The sequence below is a fragment of the Alexandromys fortis genome, unplaced genomic scaffold, assembly GCF_014885135.2.
Source record: "Alexandromys fortis isolate MF-2015 unplaced genomic scaffold, M_Fortis_MF-2015_v1.1 scaffold_325, whole genome shotgun sequence".
Classification (NCBI taxonomy): domain Eukaryota; kingdom Metazoa; phylum Chordata; class Mammalia; order Rodentia; family Cricetidae; genus Alexandromys; species Alexandromys fortis.
The window spans coordinates 517,146-538,052 of record NW_026068211.1 but is presented as its reverse complement, the minus strand read 5'-3'; the positions used below and the strand labels follow the sequence as shown (position 1 = coordinate 538,052).

Genomic DNA, 20,907 nt, shown 5'->3' with positions numbered 1-20,907 from the left:
CATAACTGTCTGTTACTCCAGTTCCAGGAAATCTGATGCTCTTCTGACCTCTGAGGGCATTAGACATACACATGGTACAGACATAAATGCAGTCAAGACACCCGTACATATAAAATAATTTTTAAAATTTAAAATATTAATTTTTATATTTTAGGTTTTATTTAACTTTATGTGCATTGGTGTGAAGGTGTTAGATCACCCTGGAACTAGATTTACAGACACTTACAATCTGCCATGTGAGTGCTGGGAATTGAACCTGGTACCCCTGGAAGAGCAGTCAGTGTCCCCCCCCAATTAATTTTGACATACTAGGTTGTCTTAAGGTATTCCTGAAGTTGTGATCCTCCTGCCTCAGTCAAGCCTAGCACACACCGGGGATGTCCTGTGTAATCTTGGCTGGTTGCTTACAGGTTCATGCTGCTTTGCTGTCTCTGTGTGTGCTCTTCATGTTTGTCTAAGACAGTAGTGGTCAGACTGAATGTTTCTTGCTGCATTTTCCCACTACCTTGAAAGCTGTCATCCTCTCCATCTGTGTGCAAAAAGAGCATCTTTTTATTATTCTCCCATGGTATATTGCAAAACATTAAGTGTGAGCTGGTTTCCTGTGGTAAAAAGTTGACTTTGATTTGTTCTTCTTGAGGTTACTGTGAGTTTATCATAACAGGAGTGCTAAAAATAGCATCTCTCTTATGGAAACTGTTCTCTTACCAACATGGACAGTAACATGCAGGCTTAGCTGAGAGCAGGAGGGAATAGGACCACACCTCATGATCAGTTACTATCCTAAGGTCCTACTGTCCCCACTTTCTCAGTCAGTTCTAACAAGCTGTGGAAAAATACTTAGCACATACTCCAGCCTTAGAACTAAGACAAATAACCTAAGATCAAACATTTGGGGTGCATCTGGTATTTGCAAGATCTCTTGCTGAGAATCAGAAGAGGAAGCATTGATCACTTTAGCTGTGAATTCACACTGACCTTGTGAGGAAAGCCTTAATGTAGGCTGTAGAAAAAAAAAAATGCTCTGTCTTGTTGGCTTTCAGTATGACTGAATTTCTCCACAGCTATCAAAGCAGACTTTTAAGAGCATTCCAGGAACTGGAAGTATAGGCACTCTGCAGATACATACTGTCTTGAACAGGTTTTGCTAAGAGGTAAAGAGAAAGATAGTACACAGCAGCTGGAGGCCAGAGCAGGGTCTAATGACCATGCTTCCCATTGGATAGGCTATCAGAACTAGAGACCTTTGGGAAGTACAAATCATCTAAGCTGCTGGCTTAGAATAACAGGGTGACTTGCTTTCTGATGTTTTTCTAAAGTTCTCAAGAGAGACTGCTACAGTAGGGAAAGAAACCATACCTCAAACCAAAGTCTCGGTCACCTCAGTTTTAATCTAAACATGTTCTTAGTATTGATTTTTCAACTAACAGTATTGTGCTGAGTCAGGAACAAAAGGAAGCTCCTGGAGTACTTCTTGTGCTGTGGGTTTATTGTTGTTTGTTGAATCAGGATCTCAAGCAGGATAAACCACCGTGGCCTCAGAACTCCCTATGTAGCCAAAGCTGGCCCTGAAATTCTCATCTTCCTGCTTCTTCCCAATAGGTGCTGGGGTTACAGACCTAGGATATAACACAACAGGCACGTCTGGTTTTAATACGGTGTTTACACGTGTTCAGGAGTGAGCAAGTAGGTAGCCAATGTGCATGAGAACAGTCAGGCTTCCTTCTTAGCAGAGCATTGTATGGAAGGCAGAACACGTGTTGTCTCTTCTGCAAGTGTGTTTCTTAGACCTGTGAGTTGAAAAGGCTTAAATGCAAAGGCACTTTGGAAGGACTGCCCTTGCTCACTTAAATCGCAGCAGTAGTTGCTATCTTTTCCCACTAAGTGGAACCAAGGTTTCTCGAGAAATGGATGATTCCAGAGCTGGGATAGGAAAATTACAGGTGAGCTCGTAACATCCTACTGTGCCAGAAAGTGTGAAAGAATGGTGGCACCTGTCAAAAGAACACGACTAATAACCAATACATGGAGGAGGGGGGATAGACATTTAAAAAAGCCTGGGACTGATCAGTGGATAGTTGCACTTCCTCTCCATTTAATTATGAGGACCTCAAGTTCAAATTTCAACACACACATACACACACAAATAAGTAAAACAATTTAAAAAGAGAAAAATCCTTGAGCTGGGCAGTGTTGTGCTTCTACTACCATTCCAGAAGAGATGGATGCATGAAGATCACTGTACTCCTTTTGTTTTCAAGCCAGGCCTTGCCATAAGAGGTGGCTTGTCAATCAACTTTGTAACTCCAGCTTCAGGTGATCCAACAGTTCTGAGTTCTGGTATCTGAGGGTTCACAAGCACACACTTCTCTCCCACCCCCATAGATAAACATTTATGTAATTAAAATTTAAAAACCTTTAAAAAGTGGTGTTAAGAACCTTAAAGACCCAAGTCAGACCAGTGCTGAACATAAGATGTTCATAGAAAGATTGTTTTTTGTTGGTGGTGGTGGTTGCTGTCAGTGGGCTCTCCACTTACCCCATTCTCCCCTGTTCCATTGTACTAGGGAGGAGACCCAGGACGCTAACCTTACTAGATAAACAGTTGGCCACAGTGCTGTGTCTCCAGCCCCGAAGTCTTGTTCAGCAGTGTATCATCATCTCTCCTGATCAGAAGATGGGAATCTTAAGATGAGATTCCTGCTTACATTCATCTCTGGGATAGAGAAGTGTGTTTCTTTTCTAAACTATTCGATCAAAGCCCGTGATGTGTCGAGAGTGGGGGGGTTGTTGAATAAGGCACTTTCTTTATAAAAGATTTCCATTTCTACCAAATACTGGTGTTGGAATACGGGGAGCACACACATGCCTATAAACAATTACTGGTGGTGACTGCAGAAAGATTCAACTTTGGGCTGGAGAGATGGCTCAGAGGTTAAGAGCACTGCCTGCTCTTCCAAAGGTCCTGAGTTCAATTCCCAGCAACCACATGGTGGCTCACAACCATCTGTAATGGGGTCTGGTGCCCTCTTCTGACCTTCGGGCATACACACACAGACAGAATATTGTATACATAATAAATAAATATTTTAAAAAAAAGAAAGATTCAACTTTGATCAAAACTGGGTAGTGCCTTAGCGGATACAAAAAGTAGTAGCTAGGCAGTATAGGGTAGAGTAGGGTGCAGAAGGTAGCTCCTCTCCTGAGTATGGGCAAATACAAGATAACACGAAGGGCTGGCCGTGATGGCTCATACATTAAAGTGTCCTGCTGCTCCTGCACAGGACCAGAGTTCAATTTTAATGCCCATATCACAAGTCTCACAACCATCTCTATGTTTTCCAGCTTCAGGGGATCTGACATCCACATGTACATGTAAAATATTTTTTATGGCCGGGCAGTGGTGGTGCATGCCTTTAATCGCAGCACTCGGGAGGCAAGAGGCAGGTGGATATCCGAGAGTTTGAGGCCAGCCTGCTCTACAAGAGTTAGTTCCAAAGCTACAGAGAAACCCTGTCTCAGAAAACCCCCCAAAAAAATTATGAAAAATTATTTCTTAAAAAATATTGTTGTTATAAGCAGGGCGGTGATGGTGCATGCTTAATCCCAGCACTTGGGAGGCAGAGGCAGGCAGATCTCTGTGAGTAGTTCAAGGCCAGCCTGGTCTACAGAGTTCCAGGGCAAACAGAGCTGTTACATTGAGAAACCCCATCTAGAAACAGCAACAACAAAAAGATATATTGCTGTTATTTTATGTGTTTGAGTGTTTTCCCTCCGTGTGTGTGTGTGTGTGTGTGTGTGTGTGTGTGTGTGTGTGCGCGCGTGCGCGCGCGCATGAATTCATGTCTGATGTCCTTGGAGGCCAGAAGGGGAATTGGAGCCTCTGGAACTAGATTTAAGGATGATACAGCCCAACATGGGTGCTAGAGGAATCATGCTCAGAATTCTCTGCAAGAATAGCAAGTGTTCACCCAGTGGGTGGTGGTGGTGTACCAGGGAGGCAGAGGCAGGATCTCTTGAGTTCAAGGCCAGACAGATTTACATAATGAGTTCCAGGACGGCCAGGACTGCACAGAAATTCTGTCTCAAAAAAACATTGAGCCATCTCTCCAGCCCCAAATGACAGAGAAAACTTTTTTGAATCTTAATGGGGGAGGGGAGAATTTATCCCTACTCAGTCTGTTAAAAACCAGTATGTGGATTGGAGAGATGACTCTGTGGTTAAGAGCATGGACTACTCTTCCAGAGGACCTGGGTTTAATTCCCAGGGCCCACGTGGCAGCCCACAACTGTAACTCCAGTTCCAGGGGACCTGACAACCCATGGCAAAACACCAATTAATATTTTAAAAAAAGCAGTATGCTCTGGATTGTGCTTGAGTTCCGTTCTAACCCATTTACTATATTCTCTTCCTTTTCTTTTTGAAGACAGTATCTCTGTATACCCATTGCTATCCTAGAACTTGTTATGTAGACCAAGCTAGTCAGGGATACATAGTAAGTTAGACCTTGTCTCAAAAAGATTGACATTGGCAGCCCCTTCACACAACTGGTGAGCAGCAGCATGAACTATGTGGACAAAGTTGGAGCTTCTCACACTTACTTCCAGAGGACTGGGCTGACCACCCCCTGGTCACCACATTGGTCCATCTAGTCACCCAGATAGTTCCACAGTCCCCAAAAATCACCACTGCCCAATTAGTGGTATTGGTAGACATTCTACCACTACGGCATGTCCCTAGCTCCACACTTCACCTTTTCTTTAGAAAACAGTTCTCACTATAGGTACATACTGGCACCCACAGCTGTTATCGGCTGGGCATTCACTCTTTCTGCTCCCTTTTCTCCTGAAGCTCTGCACCTCTGTCGTACTTAAACCTCTTTTCTCCCCAGGAGGCATCTGCCAGCCCATGCTGTAATTGTTCCTGTTCTTGTGCTCTTGTCCTTAGCCCTGCATACTTGCCCTCGCTGCTCAACTTCCCATTTCCCTTTCCTTGAGTTTGAGTTAGGTTTCCCTCCTCTGATCCGGTAGCACCTTCTGGACAAGAGCTGATTAGATGAGACTTCCTCCCTCTTGCTTGTCTAGCACTGGTCTGATACAGTCTGCTTGCTAAATGGGGGCTAGTTGAGGTCTCTTGGCACCTGTCCCAAATTTGGAGATTCTAACTAATTCTTACTCTGTTGCTGCATTAGTTTACTCTAGGCCCTTGTGAAGCAGTCTAGAAGAGGTAATTTACATAGTAGACTCCTGGCCATTTTCCCACTATGTCACAGCCAGGAAATGCATCTAAGCCTCAAAGTGCAGAGCTGTGCCCTTTTGGAAGACAGCTACTGCTAGTGGCCTGGCTACCTACACGCAGGCACCATCAAACAGCTGGGAACTTTGGCTGTTCTGGGCACTGGTCTGTGGGAATGATAATGTCTTTCTAAGGCAGCTGCTTGTTCTTGATTTCTGAACTTAGCCAACCAAGTCTGGGGCTCACAGCTACTTTATTCCCATAGAAAGTACTTGAAGTTAGTTTGGGGAGATGATGGCTCAGCGATTGAAAAGCACTGCTTGCTCTTCCAAGATTCCCAGCACCTACAAACTCCTGCAATTCCAGCCCTGACCTCAGTGGGTACCAGGCATATACATGCATGTTGCACACATACATAAAGGCAAAACACCCATATTTATTAAACAAATTCAGTTAGGTTTTTGGTTTTTTTGTTTTGTTTTGGTTTGGTTTGGTTTTTCAAGACCGTTTCTCTATAGCTTTAGAGCCTGTCCTGGAACTAGCTCTTGTAGACCAGGTTGGCCCCGACTTTTCTTTCTTTTTTTTTTTTTTTCTTTTAAGTACTTAACGTATGTTTGGATTTGAAAGATGTTTGGGTCTACTCTTTGCTGTACACTAGTTCAGGGCTTCCTGCCATTGAACAAGCAAGTTTTGTTGCTTTTCATGGGTCCTACTTTTTCCTTTCATAATGAGAAGGACCATGGTAATCTGTCACTCAAAATTTTCATCTTAGGAATTGTTCTATTCTCTTTGGTTCCTAAAAAAATACCTTAGTGTTTAATTCCTTAAAGGAAACTGCCACTTGTTTTCTTTGGTTTCAAATCGTGTTTCTTAGATCCCCACCTAATTGATGTGGAGATGGATCCTCTTTAGAAGAATTTTCTTATTTTAGAACTCATAACCTTTGCCAGACAGGCCATAGTTAATCAGCACTATTTGAGCATGGTGCTGCCCAGAGGGGCTTTGGTGCCCAGCAAGGACAAGAGCTCCAAAGGAGCAGCAGCTAGCCATAGGAGACATCTGTGATAATGGGATAGCAACTACTTGTTGATTTGCTGTCGTCGGTGACCACAGATGTTTAAAAATAATTTGTAGGCAAAAGCAGTGGTGGTGTTTGTGTCTGTGCAGCACTTTATCAGTGGTAGACTTGAGAGACCACAATCATTGAGAAAAGAGGAAGGCATTACCATCCAGGGGAGAGGGGGTGACCTCCACCAGCCTTAGTGGTGAGAAGGCAAGTGCCTAGTGCAGGAAAACAGGTCCAGAGACTGGGTGCTTTATGGTGTGTCCGAATAGGTCCTGGCAGCATGCTTCACCAGTGACTATTACCTTCATCCCCACACAAGAGCAGATTTCATTCATTTCTTACACAGAGACATCTGCATCTGAATGACTGGGCGCTGTCAGAGTTAAACTGAGCAAAGCATCACCTCAAAAGCACTATGAGACTGTTCGGTGGCCCTGATTGTGAGACTCTGAATGGTGCTAATGGAAGGAACTCTTCTTTTATCTGAACTTTAGGAACTCTGGGAACCTTGTCTACTCTGCTTTCAAAGATGGGAAAACTGAGACCCACCACAATCAGATTCAATAATGAGCCAAATTGTCAGCCACTTGCCTTGTTTTTACTTTGCAGGTCATGTCCCCTGCCCCCACTTCCAGCATCTGCCTATGAGCTGTTGACAAGCCCCAGTCCCAGCTGCAGTCATTGTTAGAGCCTCACATCTTTTCTGTGACTGTCAGATAGCAGTCACGGGAATGTCCTGTGCCATCTTCCCTCTCAAGTGTGGTTGGCAGAGAGCAGCAGATGCCCAGATTCAAGGCCACGTGCCACTCAAGTGCTGGGTTGGAGAAAAGACTCTCTTTCCCTGCTGCTTGTGACCAGGCAGAGTGGGCTGAGTGCAGAGGCCTGTCATAGTAGTTGTGTGACTTTCGTGTGCTGACCAGGCTAGACACAGCCCATGGCTCACACTACACCCCTTTGTGATTGTCTGTTTTGTTTTCCTTCCTTAATTACCAACATTTTATGCTAGTTATAATGTCCCCATTAAAGGAAAGAGTCACCCTGGAATCATTCATAGATGGAAAAATAGACTTTCTGGCAGAGACTGGAATCTGAATGGGAATGTTGTAGATTTTAATCCAATTAATGAAAGAAATGTGACTAAAAGTTTAGCTTGAAGATTTTAGTAGCTGCAGGATATTCTGTTCTGTTCATAGTTACCATCCTATTACTGAGAGTAATCCCAGGTTTACTATGGTATAAATAACATGGTGGTGAACATTTGTGCATAATCAGTTAAGTGCTATTACATTACCTTGTGTGAAGAATCATTTTGAAAGTTTTACTGTATACCCCTGACTAGCTTAGACCTCAGTGTAGGCAAGGCCTTTAGCTTGTGATGATCCTAGAGCTTCGATTGTAGGTATTTATTAACATGTTCTGTGACTCACTGAACACTCCTGCCTCTTCTGAGCAGCAGATGAGATGCAGGTCCTCTGTCTTCTGCTTGAGTAATCTCGGTGTAATTTGATAGGCAAAAAGGGCATCTAATTTTGAGTCATTTCTGAGAATTGGTCTTCTCCTTAACCCATCAACAGCTTTCATGTGGCTGTCTGGGAGTTTTTCAGAAGCAAGTGAGTGACAGTGTCTTTCTCTTTTTTGAGCTGATTCATCATAAGGCCATTGATGAAGTTTTATTGAAGAGATGAAAGGATGAAGTACTTGCTTTCTGTCATTATAACAAATAAGTTGAGGCAGTAAACTATTTATAGAGAACAAGATCCCAGTATGGTGGCACTGGGGAGAGGTATAGGCTGGAGGATAGCTGCAAGTTCTGGGCCAGTGCCAGTTTGAGACCACCAGGGCTGCCAAATTGATCATCTCAAAAAGCAAACAAACAAACAAAAAAATTTGTGTGTGTTGAGGGGGCAGTGTCTTGGAACTGACCGAGAATACCACTGTGTATATACATAGTTGAGCAGAACCATTCACCTATGCCAATAGTCAGGAAACAAAGGAAGAGAAGATTTGGATTCCACAATCCCTATCGAGTATACCTTCAGCAGCCCACAGACCTCCCAGTCATGCAAGCTAGAAACCAAGATTTTGTCATGTAAACATTTATGAAAGCTGTAGACAGGACTTTGACCTCATACAGGGCATCTGAGAGTCTTCAGGAAGACCACTGTGGCTCTGCCATCAAGCTGTACTTGTAAATATGTCATTTGTGTAATGTAGGGTCCCCATCTCAGGCCTGGGGTGAGACCTGGGCTCAGGGAGTGTCATGAAAGAAGTATACATATGCATGGACTGCTGCTGCTGAGACTGGACTTGAGGCCAGTAGGAAAACAATGGGCACTGATCTGAGCAGATGAAGAGATACTACAAGCCATAAGAGTCTGAGAGCCACTTTATAGAAACCTCCAGAGGCTGTGCCATTCCCCGCCAGCTTGTCTTCTATTTTTGTTGCTTTTTTTGGGGTGGCTTTGGTGATCACATTAAATACTACAGTATTTGGCTGACTGGTTCTTGCTTGTGTGCTGGGGATGGAACCCAGGGCCTTGCTCCTACTGGATAACTACACCATTACTGGGTACATCCCTAGCCCCATCATAATAATATTTTATTTTTTGGCTTTTGAGCAGTATCTCACTAGACTTGGATATAAACTTATAAGTGACCTTCTACCTGTGTCAGCACTGAGCACTATCAGCACTGAGCTGATATTCTGAATTTAGATGAAATTTGAGTATATTTAGATATTTTTGCAGAGGTTGTGTTATGTTCACATATACACAGGGTCTCTTTAAAATATAAAAAAAAAGTTTTGTTTTGTTTTGTTTTGCTTTGCTTTGCTTTGCTTTGCTTTGCTTTGCTTTGCTTTGCTTTTCCAGACAGGGTTTCTCTGTTTAGCCCTGACTGTCCTAGAACTCACTTTGTAGATCTCAGGCTGGCCTCAAACTCAGAAGTTACCCTTCTCTGTCTCCCTGAATGGTAGGATTAAAGATTCGTACCTCCATTACCGAGAAGATACTTAGTTTCATAGTTTGTCTTTCCCCTTACATAGACTAGTCATAAACTTAGGCAGAAACATTGATCAGTACATCTTCATCATAGATGTCATCATCCCCCTAGCCTTGGGCAACCTGAGTTAAATAGTTCAGATGAGGTTAATCAAGTTTGGAACTCTAATTTTGTAGTATTTTATATTATTCTATGAGTCATCTTTTGGTAAAGCAGTTCTCCATCCCAGTGTTTGATCTGAGCAAATTACAACCCAAACTGGTGAGGAGGTGTACTTTAGAAATGCAGAGTCAACAGCTGTGCCCATGTGTGGCTGGCTGTTTGAGAGCAGAACAAAGAGCAGAATGTAGTGAGAACTTGCCAAGGGCTGAGGTCAGTCCTGAGGCCGCTGCATTTCTGGAACATGAGTTTCTTCCCGCCCCTTTCACTTCTGCTAATGAGTGCTGACATTCAAAAAAGAGGGGTTTTCGCTTCTGTTTGCTTTACTGCAAATAAGTGGCCCTGCTGTTGGCCACCTTCCCAGTGGCCCTGAGAGCACCTCAGATGTGGTCAGTGAGGTATGTGCACGGTGCCAGCCTGCCGGCATCATCCAGGCAGACTGCACCCAGCACAGCCAAGCCATTGCCTTTGCTCTTCCTTTTGGTGTAATCTGGTTTCTTTTTGAGACGAAGCTGGTGTTACTCTCTGAAGACAGATGGACAAGGGTTTCTGCTTCCTCTGCTCACCCTCTGATCAAGCTTGCAGTTGATGTTACCTTTGTGAACATTTAAGACCATCTGGGAAATGTGTCTTGCAAAAATGTAGTCCGGTGTAGTGAGGGGCCAGACCATGTGGCACCTGTGGTGCCAAGTTCCTGCATGGTTCTGCCACTTTTGGATTCCAGAAGCAGGCCTGCGTTTACATGCCCGCTCCTTTCCCCTTAGCAGTTGAGCAGTTGAGTGTTTCTTCCTCTAAAAGTAGATGGGTGATGGTTGTCACCGTCCTTTCCTGTTATTCTTGTGAAGCTACTCATACATGTAGCATGTTCATCAGGCTCCTACACATAGCAGGTCTATGACTATTTAGAGTTTGTTTCCAGAACTTATATTTTCTAGACACTTGTGAAAGTTAGTATTCCCAGTGATAGAAAGGAGAGGACTATGCAGGAGGCCACAAGTGTAGGTAGGGTTGCTTCTCCTGTCCGGGAGCTTGCAGTCTGGCTTTCTCTTTCTGCCATGAGCCACTGGGCCTCATCTAGCCATCTGACATCACATCCACCTTCTGTGCCAACAGCACCCACTATCCACTCTGGGTGTTGGTGTCTTGAATTCTCATTAGTCACTGGCATTGTGCATGGGCCACCCAGAGAAATTGCTGAGGCTAGGTTGTCTAGTGTCTGGGTTTCTCTGTTTTCTTGGGATGTTGGGAAAGGGGCTTTCTGTACAACAGATTGTAGCTGCCACTCCAGCCAGACTCCAGACGCCTACTCAGTGCCATGTGATGTGTAGTTAGAAACCAAGCTCACAGAGTGGCAGTGCATGGTGGCTGGCCTCTAACTTGTCAAGTGTTCGGATAGCACTAAGGGGTTTAATGATGCCCTTGGAGAGGCTGACAAACCAGAGCACAAACAATACCCTGAGCAAGCAGTAATTCCATGAGAGTTGCCAGAGAAATGGAAACTCGATATTTTGTTCAGTGGAAACATCCCAGAAACCATAGTCTTTTCTTCTACCTGGGCTCTTATGGTTAATGATTTTCTTGGAAAACTTGGAACACATTTCCAAATTCTGCTCTGACATTGGTGGACGACCATTGGCTTTGTGAATTTTCTGTCATGAATGTTGCCCCAGCCATAAGCTTTCCAGATACCCACTAGTGTACTTTCATACCCAGGTCTGTGTGGCACCAAATAAGTGCCTCTGAGGCCGGTCAGATAGAGTTTGTGCTACTTGGGAACTGGCTCTAGTCATGGGTGTTCATTTGTCAAGCTGTCAGTCTCAGGATAATAGAATGAGCTTAAAAAGGAAGAACAAAAAAAACCTGGGGCTGGAGAGATGGCTCAGGGTTTAAGAGTACTTGCTGCTCTATCAGAGGAGCAGAGGTTGGTTCCCAGCACCCAATTCAGGTCACTCCGCCCTCTGTAACTCCAGGGGATCTGACACCTCTAGCTTCCACAGGAACCAGCACTCACATGTACATACCCACATGCAGATAACACACCTATACATCACTAAAAAATCTTAATTTAAATAAAAGGAGTAGTTCTTTAGTTGGGGCAAGTTCCAAATGCTTGTATTTTTAAGAGCCCAGAACAATTTGAAATAGCTCAGCCTCTGACCCTGCGGGGCTAATTCACCAATCTCTTCCTCGGTGTACAAAGGCTAAGACTTCAATGTGTGTACTTAGCAAATAGTAAAGTACCTGTCCATGTAAGTGCTCCCTAGAGCACCCAGGACTGAGTCTAAGAAGCAGATTCACATGTTTCTATCTCCACTCTGACACACTCTGTGTGGTTTGGAGCAAACTATGACTCCCTGTGACCACTCTGCCTTGAAGAAGTGTGCAGGTGATAATGGATGGGGCCAGGTACAGCAGCAGCAGAAAGTGCTCGTGTCATTGTTGTTTCGTTTGGACTAAGTTCTAGCCTTGTACATAAACCTGGCGCCAAGACGTGGTTGGGACCTTTCCCCTGCTTCCTTGGTTCCTGGAGGTTGGTATGGTTCTTGTATTAAGGGAGGTTTGTTTGCAGTAACCTGCCTTTCTGCAGAGTGAGTATTTGGCTATTCTTTCTGGCTTAAGCAGCCCTTTGAACTGATGCCTAGAATGCAGGCCTCCCACCCTGACCTCTCCTCCAGGTTGTAACAGGGCCTCTGCTGGCCTCTTCTGCCCAAGCACATTTACTTATTTCCTCCTCAGGAAAGCCTTACCTGACTTTGACCTGGGTCAGATCCCATTTTACTTTCCAAGCACTTGTCACAGAAAATTTAGTTGTAATGCTGTAGTTGCTTTTCTGACTCATTTGTTTGGTGGATGAAACGTGTATTTCCTTTCATTTGGCCCACATTTTGATTATTATTTCCTATAGGTGAATACAAGAAGAAAAGACATTTGGGGTTTTCCTTCTGTTTGAGGTTTTGAAGTGAGATCAGAGCATTCATTATAAGATTGGCTCTCTAACCTTCCTTTCCCTCCTTTCCTTCCCCAGTGCTGCTGAAATTCCGCACAGATAAAGGGAGAGATCCCAGTTCTGATAGCTACAGCGAGGATGCAGAGCTGCTGCTGCAGATACGAAATGATGTGCTTGACTCGCTGGGTGTCAGTCCTGACTTGCTTCCCGATGACTTTGTCAGGTTGGTATCAGAACAGACAGTCACCTGGTTTTGGTGTTTGTCTTTATGGAGACCCAAAGCCTCAAAGGGGACTCCTGTGCCACATTTGCCAGCTGCATAAACCACCTGCCAGTGTTATAACCAACACTACGAGAGAAGTGAAGACTTGTAGGTTTGTTTTCATGTGGTTTGTTAACGTGTTCTGTGCCTTTCTGTCTCACCTATGTCCTGTGTGAGACATTGGTCGGTGCATCATTTCCTCGCCTGTCACAGGGTGGGAGATCCCAGCATGTGGAGCACTTAGCTTTTTGCAGCCCCCCTGCTTGCTGGCCATGTGTTCAGCCTTAGCTATGTAGTGCTGTAGTATGTCTTCTTGAATCATATACTGTCGAGATTCAGCCCCTGGATAAATAAGGAGGGAGTTGCTGGTTCTAAAGGTGTGTTTGGTCACTTGGTAGATATTGTGATAGTTATTTATCATTCAGCAGTAGTGGTATATCAGCAGAAACCTCAGATCTAGTGCCCAGGCTCTGGGACGCTCTAGCCCTGGCAGTCTCCTTCTCTTCCACAGCCAGGCTTGAGATGTTGTACACAAGTTCCTTCCAGGTAGCTCTGCCGTCTTCTGCATACTTGAGCTGCTGCCCCCGCTCCAACTCCTGAGCCTCCAAGCTGTAGCCCTAGGAATTGTGAGCACAGTTTATTTGCTGCGGTTTCTGAACAGCTCTTGACAACAGGGCAGTTGCTCAGTGAGCTCATAATCTGCCTTAATCCTCAAAGCAATGCAGTTTGTAGGTGAGGGGATGGAAGCTCAGAGAAGTGCAGTCACGACATCCATGCGCAGAGGTTTTTCTTCTGCTCAACTATGTTTGTCTCTTGATTATAGATTATTTCCCCATTATTTAAGGGAAGAAATGATCTATAGAGATACAGTCACATGCCTCACATTTTGTTGTCATTGTTACCCTCTTTTGGTTTTTCAAGACAGGGTTTCTTTGTGTAGCTTTGGAGCCTGTCCTGGAACTCACTTGGTAGACCAGACTGGCCTCAAACTCCCAGAGATCCGCCTGCCTCTACCTCTTGAGTGCTGTGGTTAAAGGCGTGCGCCACCACCACCCAGCTTGTTACCCTCTTTTGAGTTGTGACTTTGTGAGTTCTTAGATGACAGGTGTGTGCCACAGTACGTGGCTCTGCCCAAGGTCTGTGTCAGTAATAGTTTTGAAGTCACCCCATATCTCACCATGGTAGCCCATACTCCTTTCAGGTTCTTCCCAGCAATACAGTTGTCAGAAGGTTCCTTCTTCCTAGTGCCTTCTCTTTTCCTGGACTTCTTATACCCATCCTAGCCAGCATCACCTATGTAGGGAGTCTTTAACTCCTTATGTAACCATGGACTAAAAGGCTGTCCTCCAAAGCTAGGAAGCAGTCTTTGAGGTACTTTTGCAAGAGTAAGAGTATAAGAACAGGGCTGGCAGCACCACAAGCTTGGTACTCTGCTTTGGGAAGGACCAGAACATGAGAAGCAGGCGTTGCTTGCTTTGTACTTCACAACCTGAGGAATACTCAGTTTCACCAAGCTTCTCTAACAAACAGTTGGAGAAGTGCCTGACCCAGGCAGTCAGTGGCAACTTTGATGCCAGACCGTGAGCATACAGCCAGTTGACTAATTTGAGCATTTAGGATGATGAACTGGCTGCTCACCAGGCAATGGAATTAAAGGTTCTACTTCCCAGAATGGACAGGCCATACATGACCTAATGAGCTATTGCTGTCTCTTCTCTTCTCCGTCGACCCCTGGTGGAAACCACATTCCCTGTCTGGGTTCTGTGTGTTCAGCTGCTTCTATTGCCTTCTAAGTAAGAAATGTTCAGAGGCCTCTGCCTTTGAGGCAGAGGGAAGAGCACTGACTTGATTTCTAGGCTGACTAGGACTCTTGAGTGACTATTTCAACATCTTAACAGCCCGAACTATCCTATGTGAACTTTTTTGGAATTTTCTGTTTGTTTTTTGCCTTTGTTTTTATTGTTGTTGTTGTTTATTTTGTTTTTGTTTTTGGTACTGGAGACTGCCTTAAAGGGCTCAAATACACTTAATACACAGCTCCAGCCCCAACTGACAGGTTTGTATGTATACCTATGTCTTCACTTGGATGTAGAGACCAGTGATTGATTTGGGATCTCTTCCTCAGTCATTCTCTACCTTATGTTTCTAAGACAGGGTCTCTCACTGAACCTGGAACTTGCTGATTGGTTAAACTAGCTTGCCAGAAAACCCTAGGTCTCTTCTCATCTCCACCATGCCCAGCTTTCACACGGTTGCTAGGGATTAAACTCAGGTCTTCATGTCTGTATGCTTTTTTTTTTTAAAGATTTATTTATTTATTATAAGTACAACATTCCTTCCATGTATGCTTGCATGCCAGAAGAGGGCATCAGATCCCATTACAGATGGTTGTGAGCCACCATGTAGTTGCTGGGAATTGAACTCAGGACCTCTGGAAGAGCAGTCAGTGCTCTTAACCTCTGAGCCATCTCTCCAGCCCTGTATGCTCTTTATGTAGACCTGACTGTTCTAGAACTCAGAGATCTACCTGCCTCTGCCTCCCATTGCTAGGACTAAAGACATACACCACCAAACTCAGCCAGAAACAGTACCTTTTTTTTCCTAATAATTATTTATTTATTATGTATACAATATTCTGTGTGTATGCCTGCTGGCCAGAAGAGGGCACCAGACCTCATTACAGATGGTCATGAGCCACCATGCGGTTGCCGGGAATTGAACTCAGGACCTTTGGGAGAGCAGGCAATGCTCTTAACCTCTGAGCCATCTCTCCAGCCAGAAGCAGTATTTTTTGAAGAAGAAAAAAGGCAAAATACTGTGAAGTGTTAACATGCAAGAATGTAGGTGTGTGAGTGGTTTTTGTTTGTAATAGGCTGAGTGTGGTAGCATGTCTTCTAATGTCAGTTGCTCAGACAAAGGCAGGAAGATGGCAAGTTTAAGACCACCCTGGACAACTTAGTACACTTGATCATCTCAAAACACTAAGAAGGGGGGACAAAGAGATGGCTCAATGGTTAAGAGCACTGACTGGCTGGGCTGCGGTGGCGTATGCCTTTAATCCCAGCACTGAGGAGACAGAGGCAGGTGGATCTCTGTGAGTTTGAGGCCAGCCTTGTGTACAAGAGCTAGTTGCAGGACAGGCTCCAAAACTGCAGAAAAACCCTGTCTCGAAAAACCAAAAGCAACAAAAAAATGCCTTAACAGATCACAAAATGGTTGTTGGTAGTTGAGTTTACATTATATGTATGTTAGTGGTATGCCTTTAAAGATGTCTAGAAGGCATGTTTATTTGTGTAAAAGGGTCAGGGTTTGCTACCTCTGTTTGCTCCTTTAACTGACCCCTCTGTTGTGGTCTAGCAACTAGCTGGGCAGCATCCTTTGGGAGCCTATATGACTGAAGGAAGGTGTTTTGGACACCAGAATGCTAATTTGGGGGGTTAGCTGACAGTCTTCTCTGAGATCTGTCCTGAGTGCCCAAGCTGCTTTCTAGGAGAGTTATACTGGTTTTGTGCTATACCCTTATGTTTCCCGTCTTCTGGCATGTTAACACAGCCTGCTTGCCCATGCTTCTGGGAATAGCATGCAGAAGAATACACAGCCCATGTGCTGAGAGAATTGCGAGAATGTGCAGGGGCATTCACACATCTGGTATTTGTAGGGGGCCTTATTTTAAGACGCACAGATATAGTCTTTCCTCGAACTTAAAAAATCATGTGAAGGAATTCTTGCTTCCCAAAGTAAAGGTCTTTCCCACCCTTTTAGGAGCCCCTGGGGTCAGATTTAATTTTCACGCCTGGATTCCAGTTCTAGCACTTATCTCTGGCTAGGACTTTTATCCAGGACAGCCCGGACTGACACCCTCTACCCCTTGGCCTGGTGCTATGTTTTACTTGTCTGTCTTCTAGGTACTGCTTCTCTGAGATGGCTCCAGTATGTGCTGTGGTTGGAGGAATCTTGGCACAGGAAATTGTGAAGGTAAAATCATTATGGAGCTCTCCGCTGACCCCAGCACCCTGACTACACACTAAAAGAGCCACGGGCTGCCTCAGAGCTGCCTGAACTCTCGCCCTCAGCCTTCATGCATACCTTGACTTTCTACGCAACTCATCCACGCGCCAGCCGGCTAGTGGCCTCAGACGCTTTCTATTGTTGCCAGTTTGTCTGCTCTATCAGCGGCGTGGTTAGATGGAGATCCCAGACTAAGAGTAAAGCAGAAGAGACTCCCAACACCCGAGCTCTTAGCCTGCATCCATCACAGTGGTGTCTGGGCATCCCCTGTTTATTCCAAATGCTATGGGTATCTGTAGCAAAGGCTTAGTTCAGTGTCTGTGGAGCATGTACTCTGCCAGCACCTACATGAGGCTCTACAGTGACCTGTGACTTCCTGTTTGTATTAACTTTGTAAGTTAATACCTTACAAAGGAGGACTAGGTCTGGGAACTAATGTAGCCTTTCTGGAATGTTTGGGTTGCTAAAACATTGGCAGACTTTGAAGTGGATTTTATTTCTCTTGGAGACTTCAGTATTTGCCGAACTTTGTTAAATTTGTCTTTTTTAGGGCTCAGTGGTATAGAGTGTGTGCTTATCACTCCCAAGACCTCTTTGTCAGTCCCTAGAAACTATTGGTTTGGTTTTGTTTTTTTTTTTTTTTGGTTTCCGGCAGGATCTCAATCTATAACTCAGGTTAACCTTGAACTAGCAGTTCTTGTGCCTCACCTCTTGAGTGCTGGGATTGCAGGCATGAGGTACCATGGCAGTCTCTGGTAGCTGCTCATCTTTGTGTGCTGTGCACAGAGGTATGCCTGGCTGGCTGACTTGCCCACATCTCTGCCAGTAAAGTTCAGATCAAGGAGGATGTAAGCTTTTTCATTCCCACTGACTGGCTCTCTTGCCCAAGTCTCACCTGCTTCTACACTCTAGACAGAGCTTGCAGGTGTTGGTTCTATACTCTTAGACAGCCCTAGAAGCAGGGGAGCTCAGCATCTCTTCAGATGCTATCCTGCAGATGGCGCCCTAACACCTGTCCAGAGACTAGCTTGGCACTGTTTGTCCTGTTGAGTAGAGTAGAGGTTGGGGGAGGTGGCCTGGAGCCATTGTTGATGATGGCTTCTGCGCACCCCTGTCTTAGTGCTGCCCCCTCCTTCCTGCCTGCTGGCACAGCTGTTGCTCAGCATCTTGTTTCTGTTTACTCCAGACAGTCAGTGCACTCCACATTCTTGGTTGCTGGGTGTGTTTGGAATCTCGTACCCCATCTTGCTAGGGAAGCACTTTACCTTTTGCCCCATGTTCACCCTGTGCCCTGTCCCTTCATCCCCTCCACTCCCTCTGCTTACAACACTTTGGCCAGCTGGCAGGAGGGCCTACATCTGAGGCCCTCTCTCTGAACACCTATAAAAAGTACATAGGAGGAGTTAGAGGGCAAGTGTGAAAGTCCTGCAGATCAGCTTTCCCTTCCTCCCTCCCTCCTTCCTTCCCTTCTTTCCTTTCTGCCTTCCTGCCTTCCATCCGTCCATCACTGTCCTGGCAGACTTTAGCCTTCAGTCATCCCTGGTAGAGACAGTAGTGAAAGCAGCAGTCACAGCAAACCCGGTGTTAGAATGAGTCAAGTCAGCTCCACCATCTGCAATTCCACCTGCTCAGGAGGCTGAACCACTGACCCAGGCAGCACAGGAGATGAGACCAGCCTAGATATATGGGTCACCTCTACCTTGGATTCAGTGTTCTGTTTATGGCATCCTCCGATAGTGCTCTCTCTCACACACACACATGCCCTTAGTAGCAACAGCTCCTGTTTGTTACTGAGAATGTACCCTGAGGAGGGGCCAAGAAAGGGGTGGCAGTCAAGTGTTTCCAGACATGCCAGTGACTCCTGGAACAAAGAGGGCCAGGCCATAGTTGAGGAACACTGCTTTAAAAAGCTTCTATTTGGTTTGGTTTGGTTTGTTTAGGTAGGGTTTCACTGTCCGACTGTACTATGTAGACTATCTGGCCTTGAACTCACAGATGTGCTTGCTAAGGTGGAGGCCTGTGCCACGGCTATTGAAGCACTGTTTTTCTCTTTTAATGGTGCTTGAAGACACATGTGGTAGCCACAGGACAACTTGCAGGAATTGGTTCTCTCTCGCATGGGAGTTTCAGGGGTTGAATCAGGCTTAGCAGAAGCTTTTACCCAGAGTCCTCTTGGTCCTTATTTTGTAATTTTTATTTAATTTTACCCAGTCCACTTTTAGAAGGCCTGTCAGGTTGTTATTGTTGTTGTGGTGGTGGTGTGTCTCTTAACATTGAAGCTGAGCCTTCTTGTCTCTTCTCAGGCCCTGTCTCAACGGGACCCTCCTCACAACAATTTCTTCTTTTTTGATGGCATGAAGGGGAGTGGAGTTGTGGAGTGTCTGGGTCCCAAGTGAGCCAGCGGTGTGTGTACTCCAAGCCCACCTGCCACCTGCTGTCTTCCCAAGAAGGCATTTCTGGATGACAAAGATTTTCCTAGAACAAGTAGGCCTGACTGTGTCCTGCTTCCGTCCTACCAACTGTCAGGGACCTGCCAGCTCCGTACCATCACCATTAAAGAGCAGCATGCTTCGTGTTGTTGGAGCTTCTTAGAACCTTCTGGACTTCGTCCTTTCCATAGGTCAACAGAAAGGAGAAGGCCTTCAGCGGGGGTATGAGGCCCAGAGCTTTTGAAACTCAGTGCAAGTGCTCTTCTGCCAAAACCTGGAGGAGAACAGCCTTGGGTTACTGAACCTTCATCAGGGTGTAGCCTGGGCTTTGGAAAGGGAGCCTTTCTTGTCACCCAGCTTTCTTACAAGCTAAGCCTTAGTGGAACTGTTCATTTCTTATCTTTTGGTTGTGAGCCTGTGAACCTAACCTAAGCCATCTCTCAGCCCAAATTTTTATTTCTAAAAAGGCAGATTTGGTGCCAGGGGCATGATGTAAGCCTGTAAGCCTGTAATCCTATAAAATGGGTTGCAGAGCCAGGAGGATTGCTGTAAGTTTCAAGGCCAAGCTGGTCTACAAAGTGTACTAAGAACCTGTCTCAAAATATAATAAAAGTTGTGTTCCAGAGTTAGAGGTGACTGTCCCCTCATCTTGGGCACCCAGGTCCTCCGGTAGAAGGGTTGAGTTGGTTTAGTCTTCTTGGGGGTGGAACAGCTTGTCTCTAGTTTGTAGTTTCCCTTGGTGTTTGTGGGGAATGATAATAAAGTCATAACTCTGTCAAACTTGCCTGTTTCCTCTGTTCTAAAAATGTGTGGTTTGCTAGTCTCCCTCTTTCCCCAAACCTGAAGGATCTCACTCTCACACTTCAGAGGTCCTTTCTGTCCCGGTGCTGCCACCTTCGTTCCTTTTTCAGCGTCCTCTTGATAATGCAGCAGTTGACTGCACCAGAGGATGCGCAGATGGCTTACATTTCTGTCTGTGTGGTGGCCGCCCTCGGTGGTAATGGTGAGGTCAAGCGGGTGATCCTGAGTACAAAACACACAATTCCACCTTCCCTCATACTCGTGCCTGTTGCAGTGGGACCCTGTTGGAGCAGATCCCTTTCTGAGCACCGTTAATTAGTGCAGCCAAGTTGCTGGGCTACTGTGTGAAAGACAAATGACACTTTTCCAGTTGCAATGTAAAGCTTTGGTCGCAAGGGGGAGCAGAGATACTCGAACTTTCTTGCTTGTGACTCTCTCTAGATAACGGACTGAGTCACTCAAGAGGCCCTCTGGGGAATCTGACACTGCCAGCCCCAGGCAAGAAATATCACTAATCTTTCAAATTCTGTGTACATACCTCCAGATTACAAGTACATTGTAGAAGTGGATATCCTTAAGTTTCCAGAAAGGTTTTCAGTAAAGTGGTGGCTTCTAGAACCTCTGGAAGGTGCACAACTCTCTTGGGACAGAAGATCTGATGATGGGAGGCAAGGGAGCAGGAATGGAGGGGTCAGCTGCCCAGAACGTGTTCGCCCACAGGACTGGACATGATAGTGTGTGCCTTTACTCCCAGAACCCGGAAAGTGGAAACAGAATCATGACTTCCAGATCAAATTACTTAGACCTTGTCTCCAAAGAAACCAAAAATAATAAAGCAAAAACTATCACCTGTATACTCAGACTTAGCTATCTACTTTTTAAAGATACTTTTTGTGCATTTTTCTGAGTGTTAAATATGTAGGCACACATGCCTCAGTGCTCATTCTGAGGTCAGACAAACGAAAATTTATAATGTAGCTGGGCATGGTGGCACACACC

General features: G+C 45.2%; 1 protein-coding gene across 2 annotated transcripts in view; it reads left to right on the top strand.

Moving 5' to 3' along the window:
• The window catches only part of Sae1 (SUMO1 activating enzyme subunit 1), a 64,868-nt gene extending 44,981 nt beyond the window's left edge, over positions 1–19,887 (top strand). For both annotated transcript variants that reach the window (XM_050130302.1, XM_050130303.1), the window contains exons 7-9: positions 12,487–12,631; positions 16,576–16,645; positions 18,982–19,887. In XM_050130302.1, the coding sequence (XP_049986259.1) occupies positions 12,487–12,631; positions 16,576–16,645; positions 18,982–19,074 (308 nt within the window). In that variant the 3' untranslated portion in view covers positions 19,075–19,887. The remainder of the gene's footprint in view (positions 1–12,486; positions 12,632–16,575; positions 16,646–18,981) is intronic.
• Positions 19,888–20,907: the final 1,020 nt, after the last annotated feature.